Below are 24772 nucleotides of genomic sequence, written 5' to 3' on the forward strand. Positions count from 1 at the left end.
ATGCTACACTCTAATGTTCCAATACATGTAATGTACGTATGAATCAAATGAAACAACAAGAAACTCTCAAGAGTGCATTCTTGCTTGAGAACGATATAGAAATATACTGAAACGTCGCATCATAATATAATTAAGAAGTTGTTATCCATAGAATACCCGACCTTTCTTATTACAAATTAACTTCTAAATGCCAGTCAAACATATCATGTGGAATGAAACACAATCTGTTTTTATTAATAACAATTATAAGCTGTACTACTGGCACTGCAGCAAGACGGTTAAAACATTGGGGACACTTAACATGATCTTGGCAGTGAGTGAGTGTGATAGATAGACAATTAAAAGTGTAATGGGTGTTTGGGCAACAGGGCCCATTTACACCTTGCCCATTTTACGCAGCTTTTAGCAATATTTCAGCAATATCGGGGCAGATTACACCAGAAATGGGCTTCACGCATTGTACCCATGTGGGGAATCGAACTCGGGTCTGCGGCGTGACGAGCGAACGCTTTAACCACTAGGCTAGCCCACCGCCCTAATCTTGAGTTACGACCAACTGTAACACATCAGGACGGTACAAGAAAAGGCACAACGGTAATTAGCTATGGACGAGTTCAAATCTTTATATGCATATTTGTTTGACTGAGTAGGATTTGTTGTGAGTCCTGTAATTTGCATCCCTGTGAAGTTAACCATGACTCATATAGCTGGCGTGAAACAGCACACAAAATCTTGATACGAGATCATCAAAGGCATTTGGTAAATGTTGATAGAAAGATCTATACACATAAGCATTAGCGAAGCACACCAAGTGAGTTCGATGTAAGTATGAAAACGATTCATATTGTAGCACAGTTGTAAAGAATTCTGAGAGTATGTGGTAAGGGTAATATATTTCACTGTAATTGAGACACAAACAAAACTGAAACTGACATTTGGTAGCAATTTACTTGTAATCTGAGAGGAATACAGAAAATATCAGCAATGTCGGATGGTATCGTCACAATGACGACACCACCAATCTGATTGTCACACAGTTCTCAAATGATGATTGTTTGAACCACCACTGGCGACCAGTCAGTCGCCTCCTCCTACAAGCAACCAAGCGTCGAATTCCAAGCATGGCAAGGTCTAGCGTTGTCATCCATGATTATAAGATGGTAATAACACGTGGTACTTCCTGTTGACAACGATGACCATTGAATGCCCCAAAAGTTCATTATCATTTAATCATTGAGTTTTTAAAAGCAGTAGAGTTGATTAATACATTTTGATTTATATGTTTTGTTAATAGATCAATGATATTTTATAATTAGTAGAATAAATTGGCAACTAAGATTGTGTAAGTACTGTAAAATGATTGGCCTCTTGAGGGGGTACGTAAGTCCCAAAACTTTCAAAGTCAGTTTAGCTCTACACACTCTTTTAATCGTAGAATATTTGTTGTTTTATTATGGCTAAATATCAGTACAATCGCAAGTGGACGAAGGGATTGTATAAATCCAGCTAGGGCCCATGCAGGTAGCCAAAGTCCCAATGGTCCCTAGAGTGGTGATGTACCTTCATTGTTGGCGATCCTCAGCCTGTTTTTATATTGTATTGTCCTATCTGAAATCTTATTTTAGAGATATATGCTAGTTTTATTTATTGATACTGTGATATACTGGTTGGTTTTACTGTCCTTCGTCGACAGGTGTTTACAATTTGTGCACTTATCATGAATTTATAACTATTTTAAGTCACGATATGGCTGAAATAACGCTGATGTGACTATAAAGTTTATCTCACTCATTGCATGTCCCAGGTACTTAATGAGATCCAGCTTGCAGTCATTGGAAAAGCAACCCCAACCCATCGCTGAGCCACCACCAAAGGATTCAAATGTATTACGCCGTCTCCAACGGCCGGCAGCAAGGTGTAGAAGACAGCGACTATCATGTGACCAATGAACCCGTCGCCATGTCTGCACTACGCCTGGCGTTCCGTGAGGTAGGGATGTCTCTCCGACCAGCAGCCTGCTGCTTCCTTCTGATGGTACTGGTGGAGAGTCAGACTCCCACTCTCCATTGCCTCCATTGCGTTTTAGCAGACAGACAGATTGTATATTCACGTCTCACCTCTTAATGCAAAAGTACATACATAGAATTTAGACATTAAAGTACAGCGAGACCCAAACATGGGTTATGAGAGACGATGTAAATCGACATGACATAAGATATTTACATAAAATATACAATATATTGCTTATCACAAAGTGCGTACGATAATTAAATACATGTTGTAAAAGTATTTGTCAAACATGAATTGGATAAAAGGATTACAAAACACACATTTAATAATAATATAATAGGGAAATATACCATAAAGAGTAAACGTAAGCACGCAAAAGATGTTTCCAAACGATGAAATAATTAGCTTGGATATAAGAAATCTTTATATTACGTGTAGTTAAAATTGCTTTGCAGGTCTTGGCACTGAATAAAATCATTTTAGGTGAGGCGAGAATATACCCCAATTTCTGTACATCACTAAAATCGGAGAAGTCAGGGCACGCTAAAACACAATGGGCATACATTTGCCATATGTGATATCTTCTTGCAGTGGGCAGTGTAGGATTACATACATCTCGTCTTAAAAAGCGTGTCGACATAGAGGATAATCCCCCTCTTCTCCCGGCGTGTTAGTGTACCTTCCAGTTTCAGTCCTCAGTGGGGAGGCTACTCTGCACCTAAACCTTGACAGGGCGCTTCTCTGAGATCTGTTGATGACACGTCTAACATGAGGTTCGGTCCGATACTCTCTCTTGAAAGTACAGTAGGTGAGTAGTTTGGTCCCCCTGTTTCCTTGTGCACGTGTAGGTTCAGTTATCTCTCTTTCCCATTTTGATTAAAACTCATTAAAAACAGCTTCCTCTATCAAGCCTGAAACGATGTGTTTTAGAGCTATATAGTGTCCCATTCTGAGTTGGTTGAACTTATGTATGATCCTATACACTCGGTGTGAATTACGTCTGGCAGCCCACTGGTGAGTCCATATGAATGTGTGATGGGATAGTCTGTCAGGCGCGTCTCACATCCCACTGTTAGAGGCAAAACGGCGTAGATCATGGTATAACCGTACAGTCCTGTTCTGTATTGTCTCTATGTAGGTCATATTGAAGTTTCCCCATATACTGGTGCTGTATGCGATGATTGACCACACCATAGAGTCGTATAACTTTGTGAAAGTGTCGAACCCCATTCGACCTAACAATTTATACTTGGAAATGAGCAATCCTAGAGCTCTGCAAGCTGAGCTGGCCGCTGCTTTCGCCATTCGACTGTGCTCTGTTAAAAGAATTCCAAGGTATAGTTATAAAAATCAGTTATCTCTAAAACATCATCTCCACAGGTAAAAGTAACACGTGTCCGAGGTGTCGATACCGGTCTGAAGCAGATGATATTAGATTTTCCTTTGTTGGCAGTCATCGAGTTAGTTCCACACCAGCTGTTGAAGCAATCTAGCAATAATTTAAAGTCACTTTCAGATTCAGCAAGTAGAACCAAGTCGTCAGCGTAGGCGAGCACTCCAACAGTCTTGTCGTTTTTGACAACGCCGATAGATAAATCATTAATCATCGTTTATGTAAATATTAAAAGGTAATGGTGAAACTAAACATCTTTGTCTTAATCCGCATTGCACATCAAACCATGATGAAATATGCCCACCGTTCAATTTCACACAGCGCTCGACAGTTCTGTAAAGGGATGTAATACCATTAAACAATACACTTTTTATGTTCGCTTCCAGTAACTTTGAGCCCATAATCGGACGATCAATACGGTCCTATGCCTTGCGTAGCATGATGAAAGCTGTAAAGGTAGACTTTTTCATAGATTGGCGTGTTTCAATAATCGACGTAAGTGATGAAACATGTTCAGTGGTAGGTTCAGTCTTCCAAAATGGGTCATGGGATGCCAGACGAATTAGGACTCGGCCATTAGTACTCATTTCAGTCACTGGTATTCCAGGTCTTCCAGGTCTTGGACGATCCATTGCTTCAACGGTTTGTTCACAAGTCGACTACCCGTGTCGTAAAGTCAATTTTGCATAGATGAAGCATACATGGCAAAACTTGCTATCTTAATATCTACGTCTTGCCATGTCAAGAAAATTCTCGGCACTTGAACATGCTACCCATAGCTTTGAAACTACCGCGCTTGTTTTACATTACATTCCGGTATGTTTAAAATATTTCCTTTGGATTCAGGTGGTGCTTTGTTAATGCTTATGTGTATATTTTTAACAGCCACATTGTTATATATCCCTCCATTTTATATGAATATGAATCAAAGTTATTTTTAAAGCAACAAATCTACAAATTGTTAAGAATTTATCAACGTACATCTATCATGGATTCAACAATAGAAAAGCTGTTTTAAATATGATGTGACAGTACACACTTGTTTTGTACTATAGGCCTGTGGCCTCTTCAGAACCCCAAGTAAAAGAAATTGAAATTGAAACCACAACATTTTCGTGGTCATAACATTCTTTTGAGTAAGTGTCATGTATGATGTATTTTAAAAAAACACATGTCTATGAGCAAAGCCACCATTATTGTAAATTTATGGGACTGTAATGTACACACCGTGCAAAAGCCTATACGATTTGTGTTGTGTTTATGATAAAATGTTTTACCGTAAATCCAGCCAATTACAATACATTCCAGGAATGAGCAGATAAACAAACAGAATGCTGAGGTGAACCAGTCCATCAGCTGGAATATGTAGATCCCTCCCTGCAATTAAAGGGTAACATTTTGGCGAAGCATACGATAGAAAAAGGATGTACTCATGGATGAGATTCAAGTTCAGATTTATATACCCTCCGTGTCAAAGTTTGACAACCTATTGCCAGAAATACAATAATGCACCATCGGACACGCTATTCCATCTTTTTCTGGAAGTGTTTATTCAGTGACTGTCTTGCGATAATTTCCCTCAAGTCAGTCATACTGTGAAACTTATGGTATATTATGAGACAGAAATGACTCATTGATATACCTAGTTGTATTATTTCCATATTTTGCCTCTAAAACGTCCTCGTTAACTCAAAATCGCTAGTCATGCGCATAGTCATGTGCGTATCTCCGCTAAATGCAGCTTGATACGTTTGTATAATTTCCCATTTTGAAAAGTATTTTTTTCACCTGTTTAATGTTTACCGTTAATACGTGAAATAGAGATGGTTACGTGTATTTTGGGATCGTAAATATCATGTATCTGGAACAAGCATTGTCTCTCTTTGAAAGGTTTTCATATTGTCAATTAAGCCCTTCAGGTGATTGCTTCAGAAAACTTACATTCATTGTGATCGGAAGGCCAAACAGGAAGAACACCATGGACACGCCTGCAGTGACGAAAATCCTGTATTTGCGTAGACGAGGGATGCCGTCAGTAATGCCAGCTACAAGGTTCTCAACCATTCCAAACTGCAAACACAAACACAATCTTTCTTGTACATTCTGTTACAAAAAATAGTCTCCTGAATATACGCAAAGAGCATCTGTAATGGTGGTGCCAGCAGGAAATGTTGCATGTTTTAAAACTGGTGGGCGTTATTAATCCTTTTAAATCCGGAAATGTCATTAGGAACTGGTTGATGGAAGTATGGTTTTTCAAAGGCAGTGGTGAGGGTCGCTATGGTCGCTATTAGTCTTCAGCAGCCCGTATGAGGCGACAACCGGGATCGGGTGGTCATGCATGCTGACTTCGTTGACACATGATCATCTTTTCCCAAATGCATAGATCAACGCTCATGATTCATTCACTGGGTGTTCTGGTCCTGACTCGATTATTTACAACCCGCCGCTTTACAGCCGGAGTATTGCTGAGTGCGGCGTTAAACAACAAACAAACAAACACAACATCTGGTCCGAATCTCCCTACACACTTCAATATTTGATCTAGTGAACGTGAGGTATAATACGTCTATGTGGGATGTTGAAGCCCCGTGTGTTTGTTGAACCTGATTTGAATGAGGCCTTCAAAAAAAAGAGTGGATCGTTTTACGCCACTTTTAGCAATATTCCAGCAGCGGCGAGGGTCACCAGAAATGAGTTTCACACATTGTACCGGTGTGGGGCATCGAACCCGAGTCTTCGGCGTGACGAGCGAACGCTTTAACTACTAGGCCACCAGACCGCCCGGTATTAGAATATATACTTTTATTCCTCCAATGGAGAGTACAAGGGAATGCGAGAAAAGTTTAGATAGGTTTAAGATAACAATAGAGACGCGCAGAATATTCATGCATTACAGGTCGCGTAGAGTCCGTTAACAAAGGTCAGTGTGTACAGCTCAGATTCCGCGTCAGAGAGCAGTACTGGGGGACGGCAGGACAGCAGGCTGCACACCAGGTCCATATCAGTCTTGCTGTGTAGTTCCTGGCTCAACTAAACTGGGCCCACGTTGATAATGTCACACCAGAGTTGGTCTCTGCAGCCAGCACAAGCTTCACACGATGTTAGGACATAGATCAGAAGGTCTGCACAGTTCACACTACATTTATCACAAGGTCCATACACACGGTAAGGACACCAGAGAGCACACATTTGCACTATGAAGATGCATTGTTGTTTCAAGAAGGGGTATCTTTTGGCAAGTAGCCAAGCTGGGTGTGGCTCTATCGAGGGGTGTAATGTCCTGAAGTGTCTGAGATCCGGATCTGATGCCATTCGTTGGTTCCAGGAGGACTTCTCGTATTCCATGACAGAGTATTTTACGATCTTCTTCCAGGAGAGTTGACCCATGAAGATGCCGGAGGAGACGAAATTCTCAAGAAAGTGCCTCAGTTTGTATTTTTCAAGTACATGAACTATATCTGGTATAAATCCTGTTCTTGTCTTCAATATGCAGTTTCTAAACGCAAACAGGCGTGAGATAAAGAGTTTGAAGCAAAGTAGGTGCTTCTTGCTGTTGCACAAGGAGCCAAGGAAAAACAACTTCCTTGTGTCGAGATGTGATTCTGCCGAGTACCATCAAATCAGGGAGTTACATATGTCAGATCTAGTAGGTTTTGGGAGCCCCTGACACTTCTTTAAACAGAATCGTTGTGCCCTTTCGACAGTGATAATATCGCCCTTTTTCAACCCTGACCACAATTCGCACCCAAACAAGGCTTGACTTGACAAGATTGGAGCTGGTAATTGGATTCAGCCCACTGTTGTGTAAGCCAGATTTCATCAACATCATTGCAGCTGACTTCATCTTCGAACATGCATTTGATGTGCGAATGTGGCTGCTGAGGTGTGAGTCGAGACGAATGCCAAGATGCTTTGTGTTGTCCACTTCAGGTAAAATCTTTCCGTAAAGTTTGGTATTGCACTTGGTGTTTCTTTCTGGATTTAAGACCAAGACGTTGCTTTTTGAGGGAGAGAATGTGAACTGCCAGTTGGCACTGTAGCTTGACACTCTGTAACCATGGATTGTAGATGGGCTGTGATAGGGCTGATCAGTGAGATATCATCTGCCTGAGTTGGAGCGGCGAGGTGGAGATCCAATACGAATGCTCCCTTCTTAAGATGTGATAGGTCTGTCAGAAGCTCGTTGATGTAAACCAAGTAGAGCTTGGCAGAAAGGACGCTACCCTGTCTCACTCCACGGTCGAGTTTAAACCAGGATGAGTAGGTATTATTGGCGAGAACACAACTTTCCATTCCAGAGTATGTGTTGCAGAAAATGCGCCACACACCTGGATGAATGTTCAACTCCTTCAGCTTCCAGAGTAGTCCATCATGCCACACAGTGTCGAAGGCTTTACTACTGTCCAAGAACACCACTTTCAGAGAGTCATTCCGTTCCTTGTAGTGGTAGACTGTCTCCTGAAGGAGGAATGATGCATGAAGAGACGACAGGCCTTTCTGGAAGCCGCATTGCTGAGGATCAGGGAAGTCCGTGGAGTCTTGAAATTGTGGGATTCGTTTCGCTATGACCTGTTCGAAGAGTTTTGAAATAACAAGCAACAAAGTCACTGCTCTGTATGTATCTGGGGACGTCCTTGGTTTGCCTCCGCCTTTGAAGATTGGGATGATGATACCTTTCTTCCACTGGGATGGGATAGAACCTGTGGTGATTATTCTATTGAATAGTTCAGAAAGATAATAATGAAGAGTTGAGCCTCCATGTTTCAAGTGTTCATAGTAGATTCCATCAAAACCACAGGCCTTGTTGTTTTTCAGAGATTTGCAAAGATTGCTTTCCTCAGACTGAGCGGTCAGAAGGCTCTTGACGTCGATTAACTTGTTAGAGGTACAATGTTTTAGTTCAGCATCTCTGCCTTCTAGATAGTCTTTAAAGTTCTGGTCAAAGTGGTCATCCACCCCTTTGCTGAATATAGTCTTCATGTGGTCAGCGAGAGCTTGGCAGATTTCCAGGGAATCTGTGGTATGGTTCCCTGATACACTTATGGTTGAAATGTGTGATTTCTTGTCTCTGTTGTTGAGGAGAGCCCAGAATGTTTTCTGGTCGATGTCATATAGTTTATCAAGATTGTTGAAGTGCTCTGTTTCATAAAGCGCTGCAGCTTCTTTCATAGCAGCTCGAAATTTGTCTTTGGATTTCTTGTAGTCACGGAAGCTAGTGTGAGTCATGCCTCTAGGTTTACCATCTAGAATCCATTGCTGTCTGTAAGAGAACATCAGGTCGTGGAAGTCCTTCCAGTATGGTCTTAGATAACGTCTGAAATGTCTCATAGGAAGACAGCCAGCCGCAGCCATAGTGAGGGCCATAGTAGTTATATCAGTAAGATTTCAATATCCTCCCTGTCACAGTCTAGAGCTGGCAGCTGCTTTCCCCAGAGGGAGTTAGAGACTGCATATGTGTAGTCCTTTGATAGAGCCGTTATTGAAGGCTCTGTTCCAAGCTGGTCTACGTATAGGAGGAGCTGCAGCTGGTTGACTAGGTAGGTCGATTGCAAGAAGTCATACAACTGGGTGATGGTCGGAAACGTTCAATGGATTATCATCTTTCACTTCTGCCGAGTGAATGAGATACATGAGCTCCGTTGGCACTACAATGTGGTCGATTGGTGTCTGAGGACCTCCTGCATATGCATAGAAGGTATTCACTGGGCCCGTGCAGAAGCTCTGCATGTTGATAGAGATTAGTGAATTTGCTGACAGGAACTGCCAGAGCATGCTAGATCTTTGGTCAAGGTTAACGTTTGTTCTTGGGCCTCCAATCTTTGCATTAAAGTCGCCTAGGATGATTACCGGGCTCCTTTCAGACAAGGCAGAATATGATTCTTGGAGTTCATCAAGGCATATTTTGATAGAGATCTATGGATCGATTCGAAGGGGGTAGGTAGATTGAAAGGAGATAGAGAGGGTGATGATTTGGAACAGAGAGTTGTAGGGCAGTGATTCTATTATTGACAATATCTAGAGCCTGGACATACGGCTTAAGATGTTTGTGACATAGGAAGGCTGTTCCCCCACTCCTCTGAGACCTCTGGTTCCGGGGTTCTTGAGCTGGGTTGGCGACTGAGAAGTAATTTTCATTCAGGGAATCCAAGAATGACAGATTGTGGGCACCAAGCTGGTGATCAGACAAGGCACATATCTGGATATGGTTTTGAGAGAGAGTAGCGTTGAGGTAACATACACTTGACATTACGCCACGACAATTCCATGACATAAGTGAAATGATTGGGAGAGACATATCTAAGAAGGGTTAGCCTGGGGAGCATCGTTCATTCTCTGTCTTTCCTCTATTTGTTGCCCAAACTTTTTCCTGCGCAGCCACGGCTTGACAATAATGTTTTCTGGCCAGAAATCAACGTTTTCAACAAGTAGCCTATCTTGAGCGAGTACAGCAGCATAGCGTTTCTCGGGTTTGATGAAGATTTTAAGGTGCGTCACAGTTACTCCCCTTTCCACCATATAAGTTTTGATCGATTGTTCTGAGCAGGACTTCTGGATTCTGCCAATGTAGTAGCGTCTGTTTCGCGGGCGTATAGGACCTGCAAAAAACTCATCAGCATCAAGTTGGACAATGGTTTATGTCTGTTACTGATGTGGACTTGAATCCTATTGTTTGAGTCATTATTATCGTCAGGGGATGTAATTTTCTCAGTTGGGGTAGCTGACATGGTACTTGAACCTTGGATGGTACCTTCAGAAGTTCCTTCCTTCGATGGCTTGTTGCTTTAAGAAGCTGGAGTGACGTGCTTACAGGCGGATTCGTTTTGTGTGTGAATCTCCTGTACAGAATGTCCAATGCTACCAGATGCTCTTTGAACCTCTTTTGGATATGTGCTTGGTTGTTGACTGGTATTGGAATCATTGTCAGGCTTGCTCTGGTTTGCTGCCTCGGCGTAGGAGTTATATTTGTTCTTCTTTGAATCCCTTTTTTCAACATGGTCACCTTCTTCTGTAGGTCTCCTAGAGACGACGAACATGATTTGCATTGGTCATCCACGGACTTGACGTCATCTTCAATAGAAGTTAGTCGCTGATTAATCAACGTAAGCTTTGACTTAATAGAACCAATGCCCAGAAGACGCTCATCGGAGATATGAGAGATATTCAGACAGTCATCATCAACTTTGGACTTCAAGTCTTTAACCATGTTCCGAAGATCTGAGTGGCGAGATTCAAACTTACTCTTTGTCTTCACTGCCGCATCACATTTTGGGAGCTCAGTTTCAGAGATTAGCTTGATGTCCCGTTTATATTCAATCACTGTACATTTGAGGTTCTCTGTGGACTCTTTACAGTTATTCACTTCAACCACAGCGCACTTGCTGTCATTGTGTAACTGTTCCATGGCCTTAAGCATCCTTTCTCGTAATTTATCAACACAACCTCTACATTTTGCAGATTCTTCTCGTGCGGCCACAAGTTCTGATGTAAGCCTATTGTTAGAGTCCTCGAGATGTTTCACCTTGTTGTGTAAGCAGTCAATGTTCTGTGTATATTCACTCTTGAGTGTATACAAATCACGTTCAAGCCGTGCTATTGTCTCACTGATTGGCGCTATTGTACCCTGAGTGTTTGTGTCACCCCCACTTGGTTGTTTTGTTGCCTTCCTAGGTTGAATATTCAAAACATCATAAATATAATCAGAGTTATCACCACAATAGAATCTGAAGAGAATGAAGCAGTCTTTAGTTAATTTCTCCAGTTTTTCACCCTGTTTGGCGCTACGATCCTTTCTTCGTTTAAGCGCACTATCTTGAAAGGGGAATGATTCACATTTCTTGCACATATTCAAAAGCAAAAGTCTAAGTTCATCCAAGATGTTCGCATCACCTTGCACTTTCGATATTAGGTTATTGACAAATGCATCCCTGGCGTGACTGCTGGTGTTAGACCTGATATAGTCGAGTAAAATTTCACAAGTCGTACCTGTTTGCGTTGAAGTTGTGTTCTCGTCGCCATTACTGGGGGCTGTGTGAGACTGTTGAAATCCCTTAGGGGTTGAGTTGCTGTCCACAGGGGGTTGATAAATCAGTCCAGAGCAATCAATAACATTGCCTGTCATATCAGAAGCTGTCTCGCCAAAATATAGGCTTTCACCAACCGCATAGCCATCTTAAACGTTGTTGGTTTCCGAGAGCAAGGAGGAAAGATTTACATCGGTCGCAATCTTGGCGAGGGTCGCCAGAAATGAGCTTCACACATTGTACCTGTGTGGGGCATCGAACCCGAGTCTTCGGCGTGACGAGCGAACGCTTTAACTACTAGGCCACCAGACCGCCCGGTATTACATGCTTATCTGGTCCGCTCATGATTATTTACAGAACGCTAAAACATTGCTGAATGCTGCGCCAAACAACATAAATACACAAGCAGGGTTACTGAAGACTAGTTGTAACCCGAATGACCACAAGACAAGCAGGACAGGTTGTCTGTTTGTCTATTTTACAATACGTGTATCCTTATAATTGTGTCAACCTGAATGCCTGGTGGATTTGATACAAGCGTTAGTGTCGGACCGCACCTGGGTGTCCAGGCCAAGCATGATCAACATGAGGAAGAACAGCACAGCCCACAGCTGGGGAAGAGGCAACTTGCTGATCGCTTCAGGGTAGGCTACCATTGCTAGACCAGGGCCTGAAACATTGACACAGATCCATAACTCAACACCAATGCAGGTAAAGAAACCTTTCAAAATTTCCCACTAGACCACAGGACCAGTGAGTGGACAATAATCAGTGGTCCTGTCTGTACTTCACTGGTACAAAATAGCATTCATAGATTTACTTAACTATCAATACCAAATTTATTGGCCACCAGGACCACTGCCTTTAGTGATCCTGGTGAATCCAGGGACCACAGCACCATCGTAAATTTCGCACACTGACCAAACTGTACGACAGCTGCCTCAGTGGACGTATTCATCTCTGAAATGCTGGTTCTAATTCTACGAGGTATACCTGATGTTTCTACGGTGATTATTCGTCTCTTTTATGTTTGCAAGTTTGTGTTGTAATATGATGACCTACCTTGTGTAGCTAGTTCAGTGACGCTAGTGTTCGTTTCTTTGGCCATGAATCCAACCACGGAGAAGATGACGAAGCCACTGTAGAAGCTGGTCAGACCATCAGCAAGGCTCACTATGATGCAGTCCCTACGAAGATTTATATTGGGATCTGTTTAACATCTTCATGTTCACAAGAACAGAAATAATCACACACATAATATTATTTATTTCAGTGCTATAAATAATTATAGCATATTTACACAACTGTATATATGTTCATGGAAAGGAAATTGATGTGATGTATTTTTGTCCCTTGGTGGAAGAACATGTGTACACACAACATTCAACTTAATTAAAGTATTCTAGCAGACTCTGTAGTCATTTAAACGTCCATTATAAACGTTTAACAACATCAAAGGCCAGGGGCGGATCCAGGATTTTGGATAAGGGGGGTGCACATATATTATGAAGTCCAAAGGTTAGGGGGAAAAGCACACACATCCGCCCCTGAAGGCCACTGAACTTCGGACACCGTTCTTATTGATATTATTACCTAGGGTGTCATGTACGTATCCTGTGTTTCTTATATGCTGTATTGTGGTTTGAAAAAGCAAGCATTGAAAGTCCAATGATATAGCGTCGATCTCATTAAAATCAAATATATTTCATCGAATTCGGAAGTCACGATCCAGGTAGTCTGGACACACCATCAACAAACTCACCGAGCCTGACTGCCCGATCACCTCTTTCGACCAAAAGGTTAGATTCTGAGACCTGTACCAAACCGGAATCACCACTGCTCAATGTCCAGAGAAAATAAATATATTCTTATATTTCCGATCAAATGATGCTCCGTTAATAACAATCTGTGGCTGTGAAATTATTGCGTAGAGAAATGAAGATACGCAGTGCCTTTACTCATGTACAGGTATGTATAACTGCCCGACACGCCACACCTACCTGAAGCAGTTGTTGTTGAAGTCATTGAAGCTGGACATAGTTATTATCGAGCCCCATGCTGGTCCAAGGGAAAAAAACACCTGTATAGCTGCTTCGATCCACACCTGTTTATAATGCATTATATCATTGTGATTAGGAATTTTGTATTTAATGTCGCTGTGTCTGAGTACGCTGTTTAACACATCGCTGCGCATATACAGCCAGTACAAATTTGAAGAAACACGAGCATTCATGCTGTCAGATCATGTCAGCTCAAATACCACATATGTCATACAAATTACACAATGCCATTAAAACCGAAAAGAGATCTGATCGTACAGCTATGGCATTTGTAAGCCTATGATAAGCTATTGAGTTACGACTGGTCATAACGTTACACATTCTTTGTGGATAGAGACCCTGGCGTCCATGATCCTAGGTGGAGATGGCCAAGTCATTGCTTTCTACGACCAAGTGTGAGGTTGAACCATGTTCATTGTTTCACGAATGTTGGAAAAGTGCAAGACATAAATTATTATTGAAATATTTACAAATAAGCATTCACACTACGGAATCATAACACTCACACTGAAGGTTGCTAGCCTGGAGAAATCTGGGTAGACAAAGAACTTGATTCCATCCACAGCCCCGGGGAGCAGCACCCCTCTGATCAGCAGGATAGTCAGGAGTAGGTAGGGGAAGAGCGCCGTCACATACACCACCTACAGTCATATACCACACGTGCTATATAAAGTGTGGTGTACACCACTTTCAGCCATGCATAATTACATTAATTACATAGTGTACCATACATTATATTAAATCCTTTATCGCACAGTGTATCATGCACCAGCTTCAATCATGCATCACATAGTGTAACATTATCAATCAAATATCAAGTTATGTACCATACATAATCTTCAGTCATATATCCCATGGTTTACCACACACCACATTCAACCATGTACCGCAATATGTACTACACACTGTCTTCACTTAGATGAAACTAATAGCCAAAGATCCTTATCTTAACCATAAGAAACATCGTCTGAAACCAGAGTCACTAAACGACCATAAGCACATGTTTATAAATCACAAACCCAGTAGCTGAAACTGCTGGGGATTTTCTTGACAAAGTGGGAAATCTGACAATAGGAGATATTTCCCGTTTTGGTCAGTGAGTCAGAAATTAGCCTTTGGATCATTGTTGAAAGGTAACAGATTGTCGAGATGTTGGAAATCCTCTACAAATGTGAAAAACGCTTGACCAAGCTGAAGTTGGTTCTTTTCTGAGGTTTTAAGAATCCACATAACATTTCTTCTGTGAATTCGGCAAAATATAAAGAAAGCTCTCCCTTGATTGTATATATATTTTTAGAGTTATGGAATCCAGACGAACAAGGAATGAGCATTTTTACGGTTCTGGAGATTTATGTGTCGAATTATATGAGTGTCACTTGTATCACCTACTACATGTACTACACACTAACTTCATTCAGGTGCAAATAAAAGCCAAAAATTCTAATCTTAACCATACGGAAAAGCGGCTTGATGAATCACTTTACGATTCAATAAGACAGAAATATTTAAATTAAATTAATTAATAAGCATATGTTTATGGATCACAAAACCTGAAGCTGCTTGGAAATCTTTTTGACGTAGAGTGACATAATGGAGATAAAAGTGATGGGTAAGTCAGCAGAAGGAAATTAACCTTTGGATCATTGTTGAAAGGTATCAGATTGTCGAGGACATCTACAGATTTGAAAACTCTTTACAGTGAGTGAATGAGTTTAGTTATACGCCGCACCTAGCAATACTCCAGTTACATTTTCAGTGGTATGTAAATAATCGAGTCTGGACAGACAATACAGTGATCAACGGCATGAGCATCGGTCTATTTGGGTTACGATGACTTGTGTCACCCAAGTCAGCGAGCCTGACCACTCGATCCCGTTAGTCGCCTCTTACGACAAGCATGGGTTACTGAAGATTCTATCCCGGACCTTCACGGGTGATAGTTGAACTAGCATTTGGTGCACGATTTGGAAGGTTGTGCACTCCTGTTGCTCGTGATGCTTTGGTTATCATTAAGAAAAAGTACATTTTCTTTCTCGTAGATTGTGTATGCACAGTTTTCTCGTCGTCAGTACACTGGGACAAATATGTGCATGAGTTGCTGTAGATCAATTCTAACCTGGATCTTCACGGATAGAAAACTCTTTACAAAGCTGTTCTTTTCTCAGGTTTTAAGATGCCAAAACATACATGACTATGCAGTATTACAAGTAAACCGCAAACACATACTTGTAACACATATTCCTACAATGGAGGGCCTGGTTACCACGAGGAGCCCGCTTGAAAACACGTTTGTTAAAAATAATTCTGAAAGGATAGACGTACCTTGCCAAGCGATTTGACACCTTTAATGAGACACAGAAAGACTAACAGCCAGGAAACAAACAGACATCCCACCATGTGAGGCTGGAAGCTTCCCATGTCTTCCACACCATCAGACTTGCGTAATACATAGTACCTTAAACAGAAGTGACAAAACCCTTTCCACATCCATAAGAAATCTCTGCCTAAAGTCGATCATGAGTTTAAATTTGTTTCAGCAGTATTGGAGCTGCACCATGCTGTTTGTAAACAAATCGAGTCTGGACCAGACAATCCAACGATTGTCACCATGCTATACAATGACAGAGCATGTGCTTACTACTTAAGAATCACTATGAAATTGTAATGATAGAACAGGTGTTCTCAAAATCGCGATTGTCCTGTCCCACCGGTTGCACACGTTATAAACAGTTGGTCATTTGTTCACCTGAAATAATTCGGAAACGTATGGTACAAGTCTAAAGAGAGACTATCGGATATCATTTTTGTCACTGATGCATCAAATTTCGAAATGCCCTCCACATGTCTTCCATAAAACATTTGAAACCTTTATTGAGGCCTTGAATGCTGTTACATTGACACGCTCCATCAACAATACATTAGACGTTCTCTTTCCAATGCTGGTGAGTCAGGGGAGGTAGGGTAGCCTAGTGGTTAAAGCGTCTACTTGTCGCGAGGTAAACACGTGTTCTTATCCGAACACTGGTACAATGTGTAAAGCCCATTTCTGGTGTCTCCCGCCGTGATATTGCTGGAACAATCCTGAAAGTGGCCTAAAACCTCACGTACTCACTCTGGTAAATCATGCTCCCGATTATACATGCTTTTGGCGTAAAATTGATATTTAGACAATATGTCACAGATACAGGTTTTACTACTCAGGTTAAATGTCGAAGTTAATGAGAAGTGAATTTTTTTATCGCGATCAATTTGAAATACAATTTACTCACTGCCAGAATTCCTCCGTGGCTGTTTTGGCCTCTTCAGATGCATTTGCTATAAAATTGTTCCAGGAGTTTGTGTTGTTTATATTGGTACCCTCTGGCAGAGAAAATGCTGTACTGTTGAGCGAAGCCACAGCAATACTGGAGTTCTGGGAACTGGCATCACGATGTACAGCACCAATGCAAGAGTCCGTGTTCCACCAGTTGTCACAAGCAGTCCAGGGCAGTGATGGATAAAAGGCATTGATGAGGTAAAACATATTCCATGCTATCACTGCGACATAGTAGATGGATGTTAATCCTGACACTATGCACGCTCCCCATCCTATACCTGAAAGAACAAATAATATATTAATACTCGCCCGTGGAAGATACTGCAGTGAAATATTTTTACGACAATATTACACTAGTGTAATAACGCTAGAGGTATGACGTCATATTGGTTACAGTTATGACGTCACAATGCTAATGCCTTTGTCGCAATGGTATCAGACCTTGATGACTCGCGGAAAATTGATATGAGAGTCATCACACTGTAGGCAGTTTCCATCAATTTATGTTTGTAGAGTAATAAACAGAATACTAAACTCGTTTCCGTGAAATACCATTTGTATTAAACTCGTGCAAGACTTAGTATCAAACTCGCTATCGTTCGTTTGATACCAAATCATTAACTCGTTTCATAAAATTGGTGATGCACGGAAGGTCGTTTAGTATCCTCTATCTATTTAATAACCATAAAAGATTGTATTAGTGTTTTCACACATAAATGTGAACAATCTACATGTGTACGCCGGGGTAAAGGAGTGTGTGTGAGCTTAGTTGCACTCCATCTTTAGCATTATTCCAGCAATATCACGGCGGGGGACACCATGAAATGGGCTTCACGCAGTGTACCCATATGGGGAATCGAACCTGGGTCTTCGACGTGATGAATGGACTCTTTAGCCATTAGGTACCCCACCGACCCCTGGGGTAAAAGAAGCAACGGTGATTAACAAGCCTTGCAAATGAGCAGAAGACATGCACGAAATATATTCATGCCAATAATGGTTGTCACCTCCTTCAATTTTTTAATTGGAGAGGGGTGGGGGTGAGGTGTGTCCGGGCTTGGGGTGGGGAGGGGGGTGACAGCCATTATTGGCATGAGTATAGAATCTCATTCAATATGGTCCAAAATTGATTACTAGGTGATTCGTTTATGCATTAAAAACAGGTCGTATAAAACTATTCCACCTTTGAAAAGAGGACACAGCTTCCAAACGAAAAGTGGACTTGTTGCTGAAAACTGCCCCAAACAGACTTCCATGTAAAACAACGGAACTCCCGTCACAAAAAGGAAGAAGAAGAATGGGATGAGGAAAGCACCTTAAAACAAAACATAGAGAAAAATATTCACATTTATAAAGCACTTTTATATTGGATGGATATCAACAGTTCATCACCCGCTATACTAAGCTTGTATCAGTATGAAGTTTGTTTGTCTTGTTCGTGATTGTAATTTTGAGGCTATATTCTTAGTTATTGTGCTTACAAAACAGAAGGAATAACATAAGAATATAGAAGAAGTAGTAATAGAGTCGGGGTTTTTGCATAGAGGATGCGGCATAGAAGCTTATTTGTGGGAATTAAGCCTCCCAGCCCCCCTTAAAAAAATATTGAGAATCATCCTTCGATGTGCAAGTTCAAATAAAAATATAGCAAAAGCCCTCTTCGGCCACAACCCATGGAGGGAGAAATTGGTGTTTTGACCAGAGACCCGCCTGGTCCCTGGTCTGATGATGTTTGTGGTGCGCTGGTATTTCTCCCGTGGGGTTGTGGTCGACTGCGCTCTCCTTGTGAGCTCTGTGTCTTTTTTTTTCTAAAGGTAGGCTTCGAACCTCGGTAACAGAGTTGCACATCTCTGTACCTTGATCGTACACAGCAGTCGTTCGACTGAGCCACAGAGGACCTGGTAGCCGAGTGACCAGTTTAACGGGTCTATCCTGAGATTGCATCATCCTCTTAAACTGGGTTCCGTCTATTAGGTAACCACCGCCACCAGATCCGCCGCTCACTTCGTTTGTAAATGTTGTTTTTGAGTTGCAAGGCATACAGTCTGCTGTCGATGCCGGGCTCGTCGAAACCGCGCGTGTCCCCGAGGTCGGAGATCGCTAGGTCGGCGTATTTTCTCGGTCACATTCCCGGATCCGAAGCTTCTGTCATCGTTGTTTGATGTGCAGCGTCGCGCTGAGGTATCCTATATGAACGGGTTTATATTTTATATCTAAAACTGATAGTTTCAATTCCTTGATGTTGCCTCGCGTTAATTTCTTGTACTGCAAGGTCGAAAACGGTTCGGTTCTGCCATCGTTGTACTTCTCCGTTTTCTCCGGCAGGCTCTCAGCAGCGTGGAAGGTCGTTCGCCTTGAACGTTGTCCGTCCTGCTCAGCTGATGGAGGTGAATGCACAGTTCGTGGTAGGCGACGAGGCTTGGCAATTTTGAGCCCCTGACGGTGTCTCGAGGTGCTGTCTCATAAGTCGTCAACCTGAGTGTTCTCGCCAAGGGTCGGACCAGTTTGATGGGTTGGTCTCCATTCGTCAACTTGTGCGTGCCATCCGACTCGTTGAGTTTAAGACTGTCTCCGACTGTTTTAAAAATTTCGTACGATCAATCGACGCATAGAGAAAAGAAACACTCCTGCAAACGATGTCTGCACGGCTTCACACGAGCCAACCTGCTGGAAGCACACCGGGCGGGTTGCCGAGGTGTGGGAGAGTCGGACGTCCGAATCGACATGCCTCGAGAACATCAAAACATCTTAACATTCATCAATCGCAAACAACAAATGCCCGTGCCTTACGTCATTTACGCCGACTTCGAAGCGCTCATCAAACGGGTCGACCACGACACGTCGTCGCCCAACACGAATCGCAGTTTCACGTGGTGAAACGAAGACTCCCGTGATCTACCGAGGTCCCAACATGGCCGAAACGTTTCTCACATTCTTACAACACGAAGAAACAAACATCAGGGAAGCTTTGTCGTGCCCTACCCCCATGGATATGACGCCGGAGGATAAATTCGCACATGAAAAGGCTCAGCATTGCCACGTGTGTGACCAACCCCTGAACGGGGATGTCGTGAGAGATCATTGCCACATCACCGGTCGATACCGTGGTGCCGCCAATAATGCGTGCAACCTCCAGCTTAGAATTGATGAACAACTCGGTGTTCGGCAAAACCATGGAAAACTTGAGAAAACGAGTGACGGTCAAACTCGTGCGATCTCACGAGGAAGAAAAACTCAGGAAACTCATAGACAACCCGGCCTTCAACCGGAGCAAGCTATTTGATAATGACTTGGCAGCGCTGCACATGAACAAAAGTCATATTAAGCTCAACCGACCCATCTACGTGGGGATGAGCATTCTCGACCTCTCCAAACATCTCATGTACGATTTCTACTACAATGAGTTAAAAAATCAATACGGCGATCGATGTGAAGTGCTGTACACGGACACTGATTCACTACTCATGGAAATTCGTACCGAGGACGTGTACGAGGACATGGCGAAACACATGCACCTGTACGACACCAGCGATTACCCCCAAGACCACACCCTACACAGCACGACCAATAAAAAGGTCCTTGGTAAGATGAAGGGCGAATGCGCGGGGACACCCATCGCAAAATACGTCGGGTTAAGACCCAGGATGTATTCCATCCTGAAAGCCGATCACGACGAAATCTGAAAGGCGAAAGGGATCAAGAAATACGTGGTGAAACACCACATCGAACACACCCTCTTCAAACAGGCTCTCTTCGATAAACGCACGTTCAGCATCACTCTCAACAAAACGTCGCTGTTGCCCATGGTTACCAAACGATGGATTGCGAACGATGGCATCCACACTTATAGCTATGAGTACCAACAGTTGCCTTCGACGCGTTGGGAGTTTCCGAGACCCCCAATAAAGGAAACTCCACTCGATGCGTCGAGACAATTGAATGAACGATAGCGTGTATACATCATGGAGAAGGTTTACTACAGCCCTCGGGGTTACTGGCCAAAGCCACTCGCGTCTCCCAGGATACCGCCAAAGCTTGGACATTATTATTTTTATTATTATTATTATCTGGCAAGTGTACCTGCCGGCTCCCCGATACATCCCGAGAAGAAAGTTTGACATTTTCATACCCAACCGTACCCATCAAGCCGACCTCCTGTTTCTCCCGCACGACAGAGTGAGAAACAATACGTACAAGTACGCCCTGACCATCGTGGACGTTGCCAGTCGCTACAAGGAAGCGGAGCCGTTAATGATCAAAGATTCGAGTCAAGTCGGTAAGGCCTTAGAACGTATCTACAAATGCAGTCGCTTGACCTGGCCGACCAAATTACAAGTCGATCCCGGACATGAGTTCATGGGAGCAGTGTCACAGCTGTTATTGAAGCATAAAGTCCAGGTGAGACGAGGCGTGGCCGGAGCTCACCGAAGCCAAGCAATCGTCGAAAGATTTAACAGGACTTTAGCCGAGCGTACGCCTGAGAGATGAACAACCCAGAAAAACGATCGACGGAATAGGTTGTACGCTTACCGCGAGTGGTGTCTGCGATCAACAACGAAGTCGCTAGACTCCTTGATAAAGACCTGTTGAAGCCATTCGAATGAAATCCGTGACCATCAAAAAGGGCACGCCATCGCGTCACGGCCAAGAGAAAAAGGTATCTATACCAGCCCGGTGAACTCGAAGGAGGGGATAAACGTCGGGCCACAGACCCCGTATGGTCCATGAAAACATACCGAATCGACCGAGTGGACATCAAAGACGACGAACCGAATCTGTATTACTTGCAAGAGAAACCGGGTAGGGGATTCGTCAGAGAGGAATTACACATTGTCCCTCACGACACGGTATTACCCCCTTCTTTTTTAAAAATTTAAAAAATGTTCGGCAGTCACACCCTCACAGTGGAGGTGCATTCAAGCTATATATAGCTCATACGCTTTGCGAGCTTATGTAACCCGATTCTAAATTAGCCAATTGTGGCTTCTAAACATGTTTTCAGCGTCCATCGACGCATGCATCGTGATCAGCAGGGTCTAGACTACCTAAGAGCACCGTGATTGTATTTTATTACACCTTGATTCGAGGTGAAAAGCCACAAAACGTGCACGAGGCGAGCGAGATTGGTTCTGCGCTACTGTAGCTAGTATAGACGGAGCCCAGCTCAAGATAAATAATGGATTGTGGCCTCTGCAATTTTTTTGCAGCGTTCGTCAAGTAATGTATCATATTCAGCGTTCTTCAAACTACCTACGGGCATCGTGTTTGTATTTTATGAGACATGGATTCGAGGTGAAAAAGCCACCAAACGTGACATCCTTTGCGCTACTATAGACGGAGCCCGGTTTAAGAGGATGATGCAATCTCAGGTTAGACCCGATAAACTGAGCACTCGGCTACCAGGTCCTCTGTGGCTCAGTCGAACGACTGCTGTGTACGATCAAGGTACACAGATGTGCAACTCTGTTGCCGAGGTACGAAGCCTACCGTTCGAAAAAAAATAGACACGGAGCTCTCAGGGAGAGCGCAGTCGACCACAACCCCACGGGAGAAATTCCAGCGCACCACAAACATCAGGGACCAGGCGGGTCTCTGGTCAAAACACCAATTTCCCCCTCCGTGGGTTGTGGCCGAAGAGGGCTTTTGCTATTTTTTTATTTGAACTTGCACATCGAAGGATGGTTCTCAATAATTTTTTAAGGGGGGCTGGGAGGCTTAATACCCACAAATAAGACTCTAAGCCGCATAGGATGCAAAACCCCGACTCTATTACTACTGAAGAGAATATGACACAATATCACTCTGCCTTGGGTGGCATTATTTCACATTGGAAGGACCTTGCCTGACTGTAGCAAACGCTGTTCTCGTTCATTCCAGAAGTACTACATGCCACGTACTAGAGAGTTTAGTTTTACGCCGCACTCAGCAGTATTCCAGCTATATGGCCGTGGTCTGTAAAAAATCGAGTCTGGACCAGACAATCCAGTGATCAACAGCATGAGCATCGATCTACGCAATTGGGAACGGATGACATGTGTCAACCAAGTCAGCGAGCCTGACCACCCTATCCCGTTAGTCGCCTCTTACGACAAGCATGGGTTACTGAAGATCAATTTTCTAACCCGGATCTTCACGGGTGTTCCACGTTCTAAATCACGCCTTGTACACTGTACACCCCTGAATACGAATTGTTGTTCACTCACAACTGTTAAAACCTCTACTGAATCTTACAGATTACACTCACAGTACAATACACTGTGACATAACACTATTCATTATAAACAGTATTTACCTCCTCCATTTCGTAAGCATAAATAGGGGAATCTCCACAGATTAGACACTCCAACTGAATACCCAACGAGGGACAAGATAAAGTCCAACTTGCGGTCCCACTTGTCACGCTTTGGTGTCGAACTGTCAGGGTCGGGTGCTTTATCTCCAAATATGATTTCCTTATTGATGAAAACCGTTGTTTCTTCTCTCACGTCTTGATCCATCCTGTGGAGAGAAACTGATGTCACACATGGATTAAATCTAATGTGTCGAAATGTCAGGGTCGGGTGCTTTATCTCCAAATATGATTTCCTTATTGATGAAAACCGTTGTTTCTTCTCTCACGTCTTGATCCATCCTGTGGAGAGAAACTGATGTCACACATGGATTAAATCTAAGAGATATCATGTGTGTTGCATCACAAATATACTGCGACAAATATGGAACATATATCCCCTCTGTTGATCTACGGCAGCATGTTGTTTTAGGTTTGCAGATTGGTAGTTGGTTTTGACTTGTTCTTTACCTTTGCTGTTTATGCAAATTCGGCTTAATTCAAAGGAAAAAGACATTTGGGTAGTAGAGTGTTTGGAAGAAGGCTAGAATGTCATCTGATGGACTACAGGTGTCTGGTCATAGGTTGTGTTGCTTGGAAGCCTGTACTGGATATTTTAGATAAGGCACACAATACGAATCTACTTTGAGCCAAGTAATCTCCGAAATATAATAACACGTCACAGTTTAATTCTAGACGTCCAAAAGTCTAGACACTCTCCGCATTGTGGCCAGTTTCTGACAAAAGATTCGACAAAATTCAACATGCAGTTATCATGAATATTTCTGAAAATGCATGTTTTCATGTTTTGGAGGTTGTAAATAAATGAAAGTATAATAATAAGTATCATGACACAAAATTAAAATATTTTTGATTTCATTCGTTTTTCTACTAATTTAGAGCGTTGTTAATTTAAATTATATTAAAACAATCTCGTGCATCGGCGAAAAGGGTTTTGCCATGGGCGAGAATGTTAACGTTTGCTCAAAATACATGTTTTTTCATGTTTAAAAGGTTGTTAATGAATGTTTGTAGGTGCCATGACACAAAATTTAAATCATTTTGACTTAATTTAACTCTTATTTAGAGCGTCATAAAAATATCTCGCCCATGGGCGAGAATATTTACTATTACTCAAAACAGTAATAAATGTCAGTGCACAATGGGCGAAACAGTTTGACCCACTGACGAGCTAAACTTCATTTCAAAATTCATTTAATTTGGTTTGCCAAAAATATTAATATCAATGTCTATAGCTATCTGGACACTAACTTGACAAAATTCTTTCTACGTTAATTTTTTTCTCTAAACACAATAAGAATTGTTTCATTTTATCCTTATGAAAACGACCGCCTCCGTGGTGTAGTGGTTAGAGCGTCCGCCCTGAGAGCAGAAGTTCGATCCCCGACCGCGTCATACCAAAGGACGTTAACATGTGGTACTTGTTGGTCCCTGCCTGGCGCTCGGCATTAATGGGTACAACAAGGACTGGTCGGCTCGGAGTCAGTATAATGTGTCTGAGTGGGGTATTCATGCTTCACTGTGGCATGGTATCTCAGTGAGCTAGCACTATAAAACCAGCTTCATTCTGGGCTAGTACAAGCAGCCACACATACACATACACATACACATACACATACA

At 42.5% G+C, this 24772-nt stretch overlaps 1 protein-coding gene across 8 annotated transcripts in view; it reads right to left on the bottom strand.

Moving 5' to 3' along the window:
* Positions 1 to 24772, bottom strand: part of LOC124281328 (sodium- and chloride-dependent glycine transporter 1-like) — a 70865-nt gene that overhangs the window by 1715 nt on the left and 44378 nt on the right. For 4 of the 8 annotated variants that reach the window (XM_046717362.1, XM_046717359.1, XM_046717358.1 and 1 more), the window contains exons 2-12: positions 23353 to 23447; positions 23096 to 23219; positions 17987 to 18118; positions 16757 to 17081; positions 15810 to 15942; positions 13994 to 14128; positions 13428 to 13531; positions 12490 to 12614; positions 11985 to 12097; positions 5345 to 5473; positions 4681 to 4780 (exon numbers count right to left, since the gene is read on the bottom strand). In XM_046717362.1, the coding sequence (XP_046573318.1) occupies positions 4681 to 4780; positions 5345 to 5473; positions 11985 to 12097; positions 12490 to 12614; positions 13428 to 13531; positions 13994 to 14128; positions 15810 to 15942; positions 16757 to 17081; positions 17987 to 18118; positions 23096 to 23219; positions 23353 to 23433 (1501 nt within the window). In that variant the 5' untranslated portion in view covers positions 23434 to 23447. The remainder of the gene's footprint in view (positions 1 to 4680; positions 4781 to 5344; positions 5474 to 11984; positions 12098 to 12489; positions 12615 to 13427; positions 13532 to 13993; positions 14129 to 15809; positions 15943 to 16756; positions 17082 to 17986; positions 18119 to 23095; positions 23220 to 23352; positions 23448 to 24772) is intronic. The other 4 variants (XM_046717361.1, XM_046717357.1, XM_046717363.1 and 1 more) reach the window with 2 other exon arrangements.

This window comes from Haliotis rubra, unplaced genomic scaffold (genome assembly GCF_003918875.1).
Source record: "Haliotis rubra isolate DU_JTF1 unplaced genomic scaffold, ASM391887v1 Scf282, whole genome shotgun sequence".
Lineage (NCBI taxonomy): Eukaryota > Metazoa > Mollusca > Gastropoda > Lepetellida > Haliotidae > Haliotis > Haliotis rubra.